The 8,431-nt window shown below is 38.2% G+C and overlaps 2 protein-coding genes across 2 annotated transcripts; both read right to left on the bottom strand.

Moving 5' to 3' along the window:
- Positions 1 to 631: 631 nt before the first annotated feature.
- Positions 632 to 2,352, bottom strand: LOC113766602. The gene is made up of 2 exons (XM_027310780.1): positions 1,188 to 2,352; positions 632 to 1,092 (listed from the first exon to the last, which is right to left on the bottom strand). The coding sequence occupies exons 1-2, from the start codon at positions 2,350 to 2,352 to the stop codon at positions 632 to 634; spliced, it is 1,626 nt and encodes a 541-aa protein (XP_027166581.1).
- A 2,058-nt stretch (positions 2,353 to 4,410) lies between these two features.
- LOC113766593 (cytochrome P450 76AD1-like) lies at positions 4,411 to 6,142 on the bottom strand (the record flags this gene model as incomplete). The annotated part of the gene is made up of 2 exons (XM_027310770.1): positions 4,411 to 5,427; positions 5,573 to 6,142. Coding segments are annotated over 2 exons (1,176 nt in total), but the record flags the coding sequence as incomplete, so codon positions are not given.
- Positions 6,143 to 8,431: the final 2,289 nt, after the last annotated feature.

Below are 8,431 nucleotides of genomic sequence, written 5' to 3'. Positions count from 1 at the left end.
CTTCATTTCTGCTTGGACGATTGAATTTTGTCTCAACATAGTCCGCAAGATACAATGAGCAAAAGTTAATGCATTCTTCTGCCAAGTACCCTTGAGCAATCGAACCTTCAGGCCTACTTTTATTTCGAACATAAGATTTTAATGTTCCTAAGTACCTAAAGTATCATCATTCCAACCTCTCTAATTAGTTCCACAAATCAAAGAAAGCAAAAAAGGAATAAACATTTAAGGCATAATGAGAATTACAAGCAGTACCTCTCTATAGGATACATCCAACGATAATACACCGGCCCACCTAATTTCACTTCAGTTGCCAAATGAACAACTAAATGCACCATGACATCGAAGAAGGTTGGTGGGAAGCATTTCTCAAGATCGCAGAGTATGACGGCAATTTCACTTTCCAAACGAACCACATCTTGAGGACAAATAACTTTAGAACAAAGCTGCCTGAAGTATCTACTCAATCGAATCAAAGGATAGCGCACTGATTTTGGCAAAGTCTTTTTCAAAGCTATAGGCATCAATTGCTGCATTAGGATATGATTATCATGACTTTTAAGCCCTGAAATTCTTGGTGATTTTACTCGAACGCATCTTGAGACATTAGCTGCATAACCATCTGGAACTTTCACTTTTTTAGCACATTGCAAAACATAGTTTTCTGTTTTTTATCCATTGCAAAGGAAGATGGAGGTAAGTACACCTTTCCAGGTTCTGTCTCAATGGGATGCAGCTCTTTTCTTATTCCCATTTCTCTCAAATCACGGCGGGAATTATAATGGTCCTTTGCTTTATCCTCAATATCCAGCAATGTCCCCCAAATATTTTCACAAACATTCTTCTCAATGTGCATGAAGTCAAGATTGTGTCTTAAGACATTATCTTTCCAATATGGCAAGTCAAAGAAAATACTCCTCTTTTTCCAATTGAAAGGCAGCTTCGGATTACCTTTCACAAGTTTTCCAAATTTAATTTGCAAGTCTCCCAATTCACTCACAATCATATCCCCGGTTTGCAATGGTGGTCGCTTTCCATGTTCTTCGGTGCCATCAAAGAATTGGGCTTGCTTTCTAAATTTATGCTTACTATCTAAGAATCTCCGATGACCATATAGCAATATTTGAAACTATGAGTCAACCGTCGTGCATGAGTGAACTTGTGACAAACAGGACAAGCATATTCACCTTTAGTGCTCCAGCCAGATAACATTGCATATCCAGGGAAATCACTAATGGTCCACAACAGAGCTGCATGCAATTGAAAATTTTCTTTTTGGGATGCATCATAAGTTTGAATGCCAAAATCCCACAATTCGGTCAATTCTTTAACTAGAGGCTGTAGATAAACATCAATATTATTCCCAGGAGAGGATGGTCCGGGTATTAACAAGGACAACATGAAGTACGGTTGCTTCATACACATCCACGGAGGTAAGTTATATGGTATTAAAACTACAGGCCAAGTACTGTGTGTAGAACTCATGTTGTTGAATGGATTAAACCCGTCAGATGCCAACCCCAATCTAACATTTCGACAATCCTTAGCAAATTCTGGATGTAGATGGTCAAAAGTTTGCCAAGCTGGAGAATCAGCTGGATGTCTCATACAACCATCTTTTGTACGTTTTTCCTCATGCCATCTCATTTGAGATGCAATTTTAGAAGACATAAATAGTCTTTGTAATCTAGGTTTTAAGGGAAAATGCCACAACACTTTTTGAGGAATTTTCCTTTTTTCCCCAGTTGGATCATTTTCTGAAGCAACCCACCTAAGCTCGTTACATGTTTCGCATGAAGTTCTTTTTTCAGCACTACCCCAATAAAGAGAACAATCATTAGGACATGCATCGATCTTTTCATAACCCAGCCCCAATGTATTCATCAATTTCTCAGCCTCATAGTAAGAAGAAGGCAAATTAGTCATGGCCTCTGGAAATGCTTCTCTCAACAGCTCAACAAGCATATTAAAAATCTTGTTACTCATCTTACCCAGGCATTTTAGGTGAAGCAAACGAATAATGAAAGACAATTTCGAGAAATTTTTGCAACCACTGTACAAATCCTGTTGAGAATCATCAATCAATTTGTAAAATTTTTCAGCATCTGAAACAGGAATGTCCCCTTCTCTATTCAATTCATTTGTTCCATGTGGTATCCCAAATACATCATGGACCAAGTCTTGCATGTCATTAGTCCCATTTGAAACCCCAATTGATGTATTTTCAGAATTAGATGTGGCTTCATTGTAGTTTGAAAGTTCTCCATGTGCTATCCAATTATTATAACCCTTGATAAATCCTACCACTTTCAAATGATCATATGCTTCCATTTTTGTCACACAAACACCCATGCCGCAATCTTTGCAAGGACACAAAATCTTTCCGTCACAACTTGATCTGGAAAATGCAAAGTTTAGAAACATTTGAAGTCCTGTCTCGTACTTTTCACTTGTTCTTGGAAAATCCATCCATCTTTTATCCATACTTTGAATATAAATAAATGTCCTCCAACAAGCTTCCAAGAGCATGAAAACAACAACTACACATTAGTACTTATATAGAAAACTAGACAAATCCCATAAAATCATTGAGAATAAGAAGCGCCCTGATTTTTTAAACTCAGGCCATGGCTTACAAGTCCCTAATTTCAAGTTCAAGAATTTACAGTCTACTAAATAAAGCAGCCCAACAAATAAAGGAAATCAACAAAATGTAAAATTTCTCAACAATCTGTAAAAACAGAATTTGCAAGCAAGCGGATAGAAATTATATTTACCTAATACCAGAACAAAGCCCTTCGCACCAACTCCTGCACTCGCGTCTTCGCAAAACTCCTAACTTCAATCTGAAATGTCAAAGGTTAAACAAACACATGAGCATGAAGACTAAAGGTGAAATTCAAGAATCTTACTAAATTTCCATCAAAGTATAGATACATCTCTGGTGTGTAGTGAAATGTGAAAGAAAGAAGAGAATCTATCTAGCTTTTTATTTTATACTCATAATCTTTTTTTGGTCCCAGGATTCTTTTAAGTTGCTATGACTGTTCAGCTAATTGATCTAGAAACAGGACTAAATTGAGAAGAAAAAAAACAGAACCCGTAAGGGTGCTATGTCATCCTGAACTGGGAGGGGTGGAAGTTCGACAAGAAAATGGATAGGGGAAGAAAAAAAAGAAAAAAGACTAAAAAATACAATACAGTTTTACACGAAATCCTGCTATTTTCTTGTCTGGTAAATTCAATGCCTACGCGCCATCACAATTAAAAGTTCGTTGGGGTAGTTGCACTCCTTCACCTCCTTTTCTCCTGTAAATCCCTCTCTTTCCCTACTTTCCAAAGCATCCAAAGTTTCATTCTTCTCCAAAAGTTTCTTCTTGATTCAATCTTTCGAGTATTTCCTTCAATCCATCTTTCAAACTTTAGTTTTGCTAGCTGGGTATACCACATTATGGCCAAATTAGTAAGGGTGCTATGTCATCTATGACCAATGTGCAGTTCAACAAGAAGTCCATTAATTAAGTCCTTAAATATTAATTTTCATCAACCTATTTCTTAAACTTTTGCACTTGTCTTGCAAAAAGGTCATTCTAGTCACCCCATTGCTATTTTGATCTTCATCAAAGAGCTTCCAAGTCGATTTCTATTCATAGCCTAAACAGAGCTTCAATTACAACTAAGTTTCATATATTAACATTAAAAGAGATTCACAGAAAAAAATGAAAAACAGGGGGGAATTGACATTTTATCGAACAGGTTATGGGCAACAGCTTCATTGTGTTTACCACTTCAATTTTGGAACAAGATATGCGCACCTGAAGTATCTTCCCGCTTTCCCAATGTAGAGCTCCGTTCTTCAGCTTTTACTTCCTGCTTGCCCTTCCAGATGTCTTAGCCGAGGGATTTAAAGTTGAGGTTAGAAAAGATGAAGATGGTTGTTTGCGGAGATAGCTTCGATTGCTACCAACATTCTGGACTGGCCGAGATAGCTTGTATGCTGAGAGGTGAGAGAGATGAGAAGAAGAAAATTTTCACCAAGTCCTTTTGCCGGCAAAATGAAACTTCACAGTACTTCAGCAAGTGTTTTGGAGCCAAAATAAAACGATGTCGTTTTCTGTGTTTTTTCGTTTTTTTTTTTTTGGTTCATCTCACAGTTTCCAGAGTGTCATCATAGGTAGCCTAAAGGCACATTATTATTTGTATATCATGATAAAATAAAAAAATTATAGTACATATTATTGAATTTATTAATAATTGTCATGATATGTTTACTATAATGGCAGAAACCAGCAAATGTCCTTATAGACATGTCAGGAAAGGTCATTTTTGTTGTAGTGTGAGAACATACCCAGCTGTCCATCTTACATTAAATGTCCCAGACAACTACGACCTCTTGATTGCATTAAACAACTAGGCATAAAATGTTCAAGTCAAGAACCGAACTGGTTTAATAAAAAACCGTTCCAATTCATCAGATGAACAGTCCAATACCGGACGAGTTAACTATTTTACTGCAACATTTAAAGCGGTTTTCTGAACCTTCCAGGGTTGGACGTCAACCAGCTCGAACAACAACAAGATTGATGGTTCAACCGGTTCGATTGAGCAGCCCGAGCAGAGTTTTAAAACTTTGCTTCTTACCATTATTAGATATTGATAGAACGATACCTATATTCGTTGCTGTATTAAACTTTAACATGCTATGCGTTTCAATAATTATTGGATTGTCTGTGACAAGTGAAGGCAAATATGGATCCTCTCCTGTCTTGGACTTTCATGATTGAGACAGGTTTAGCTGAAGATTGCTGAATAACCATTACATTATGGTTCCGAAAGAGCAATAGCCTTAAGGGGCACTGCCTTGCGTATTGTACCTCCAAACTCTTCGGTCATGTCAATTTCTTCTGGTTTGATCCCTTCTTCAAGCTTCCACTCAAATTTATGAAGCAAAGAAGCCACCATAAGGTGCACCATTCGATCGGCCAGTGGTAGTCCAGCACAAATTCTTCTTCCCGTGCCAAAGGGAAGGAGCTGAAAATGCTGGCCCTTCATATCAATCTCACCATCCATGAAACGTTCAGGCACGAATGAAGTAGGATCTGACCACAAGCTTGGATCCCTGCCCATACCCCACAAGTTAACAAATACATCAGCATTTTTTGGCACCACGTATCCATTGAGTTGCGTGTCACTTTGAGCTTGGTGAGCTAGGAATGGGACAGTAGGGCGAAGACGAAAGGTTTCTTTAATGACCGACTGCAAGTAAGGGAGATTTGAGATATCTGATTCTTGAACCAGCTCGTTTTGTCCAATAACTTTCCTGATCTCGTCCCTAGCTTTTGATTTTTTTTCAGGGTTGCGTAGTAACTCTGCCATTATCCACTCCACGCTGATTGAACTTGTTTCTGTCCCTCCAACGAATAAATCCTAAAATACAGTGGAGTTGGAATCAAATTATAGTCATCAGGTGATTTTCTTTTTTTTTTTGTCCATTTCATAATTTAGGAGTTATATATTAGCACCTGTTATATAAAGTACGTATTGAATGGATAGGTACATTAATATTACTCACCATAATCAAATGTTTCATGTCTACAGATTCATTTTGCTGATTAAGATCAAGAAGGGCTTCCAAGAAATCATTTTTCCTTTGATAAGTGTTGGATGTGTCTCTTTCTTGTGATCTCTGACGAATGATACCATCTATAATATCAAGAAACTTTCCCAAATGTACCTTGGCTCTGCGCCTTATGCCCTGCGGATCAATTGCTCTGAGGATGGGAAAACAGTCCACGAGATTAGGACAAGAAGAAATTTTGACCGCATTCCGTACCATTTCTTTCACCTCTTGAGACGAGAAAGAGTTAGATATAGAATCGGATTGTGCAAAATCAACCGAGAAGAAAGTGTTCCACATCAAGTCGAGAGTTGTTGAGAAGGCAGCTTCACCAATATCTATGGCCTGTCCATTGAGACAGCGTTGGCCTACATAATTGCACAGTTGCTGAACCTTTTGTTGGCGGAGCCCTTGACTGGCGTTGAGCCTTTCTGATGAAAAGATATGCTCTTTGCATACTTTACGAAGATTGCGCCACTGGCTTTGTGGTGGTAACCAGGCAATTGAGAACTTATGGTGGTCCAATCATGGTTCGCCAAATCGGCCGAGTCCGAGTTGACTCGGCCGAGTCATAACCGGAACGGGGCTCACCGGTACGATACCGACACCCGCATTGCCGTTTCACCGGAATCCGAGTTGACTCGGATTGACTCGGTCGATATTTACCGAGTCAACTCAAATCAATAAGAAATCAGTAAAACTTACCGAGTTTGGCCGAGTCAACTCGCGAGTCAGACAACAAAATCACCCACATGATTTCTTCTTTCTCCCACCGGTTGCCATCCTCATTCCATCACTTCTGCTAGTGCAACCCATCATAATTAGTTGAGGTTTCTTGAGGGTTGTGATTGTAAGACTCGTAATTTCATTGGGATTGATCATAATCTTCAGATTGGGAGTACAACAAGAAGAATTGGAGCAAATTTGGAAGTAAGATGAATCTGTAAAAATTTTGTGGGATTCGGGGTTTTGGAAATTTTTGTAGGTGGTGGTAAACTGGTAATGGTGGTGGAGCTTGAGAAGAGAGAGACAGAGAGAAATAAAGGGGGGGAGGCGGTGGAAAGATGAATCTGTAAAAATTTTGTGGGATTCGGGGTTTTGGAGATTTTTGTGGGTGGTGGTAAACTGGTAATGGTGGTGGAGCTTGAGAAGAGAGAGACAGAGAAATAAAGTGGGGAAGGCGGTGGAATGGAAACGTTTTCTAAGGATTATGGGAGGCAGTGTAGGTTGTGTACGTGGGAATGTGAGGGGATAGAATGGAGTGAGGAGAGAGAGAGAGATAAACACCCAACAAAAAAAAAAGAAAAAGAAAAAATTACAGCTAAATTACAGCTCAAAGGCCACCAGATTCTATCTCACGTCCTTTCCAACTTTCTCTCTAACCCGAACAAACATTTCTTGGTCAAAGGGGGATACCTAAAACTTCATTCCTCTGTTTTTTGAATGCATTCACGTTTCCATTCATTCAACATTTCAACCCCCCTAACACCAAAGGAACAAGAGATTAGAATAGTCCAACAAATATTAAATTGGATTAGTTAACAACAAATGAACTGGATTTTTTTCAACATCTTTTGTTTATTAATTAGAACTACGTCATTTTTTTTAAAGACTTACATGGTATCTATGTTAACTTAGGTTTTTTATCAAATTTAATTTGATAGTTGTATTGCTTATATTATTTTTTATTTTTAATAATTTTTTTTAGAATTTTTGAAAGTTTTATATACTTTAACTCGCGTATCACCCGATATTTAATCGATATACCGTGACGGATGTGGAACAACCGCGACCGCGACGCGACCGCGACCCGCGACGGCGAACCATGGGTCCAATGCTGTGACTGCATCTAGGATTCTTCTGCCTGCGAACTCTAGATCATGCTTATGAAGCATTTCCTTGGCAATTTCTGGTGATGATACAACTATTACTCTTCTACTTCCGATTTTAAGTGACATCAAAGGTCCATAAGTTTGAGAGAGTTTTGTAAGTGGTATGTGCAAGAGTCCATTGATTTGCAGCAAGTTACCGATGACTGGCAACGGGTATGGCCCTGGAGGGAGTTTCTTGGACTTTTGGTCATTAGAATTCGATATGAGGAGAGAGTGAATACAATACCAAATAACAGAAAACAGCGGTATTAGTAGCCAAAAGGGAAGGGTGTTTGGAGCATCCATAATTTCACAGCACCTATACAAAAAGGATTGCTTGTGTGATAGGAATTAGCTGTGTGATCAGTGATGTGTTTGGATTCTGGGAATGAACTGAAGAAAGTGCATGCTATAAATAGGCGCAATGGCCAGAGGAATTAGCACTAAATGAATGAGGCATCGACTACAAGTCTAAATAAAACTTTCGATCAATCAAGGGGGAAGGTTTCTCCCAAAATCATGTGCCTTTTTCCGAGGTTACACAGCCTCCAAAATTTATTGCATAGATACATGAGGGGTCCCTAGTTCTTGAATATGTAACTGAAGAAAAAAGAATTAGCGTGTTGATTGGTCCCAAAAAATTTTTTTTTTTGTAAAGTCAAAATCGTGTCATTGTTAATGCCATGCGTAGGATCCACAAAAAATTCATTCTATTTAGTTATAGCCGAAGTAGTTTACATTTTGTTTAAGCGTTGTTCTAACGGGTGTGCACTTATATATTTTTTCTATTTAATTTTATATATTTTCTCCTGTATTTATTTACTTTCTCTAAAGAATCTTATATTTTTGAAAATATAACACCTGGAATATGTTTTAGAACATCGTTAGACAGACCATTCGTTTAAATCAACAAATCCGTTCGAAAAGCAAAAAAAAAAAAAAG

The sequence above is a fragment of the Coffea eugenioides genome, chromosome 1, assembly GCF_003713205.1.
Source record: "Coffea eugenioides isolate CCC68of chromosome 1, Ceug_1.0, whole genome shotgun sequence".
Lineage (NCBI taxonomy): Eukaryota > Viridiplantae > Streptophyta > Magnoliopsida > Gentianales > Rubiaceae > Coffea > Coffea eugenioides.
This window is presented reverse-complemented; position numbering and strand designations above follow the sequence as displayed.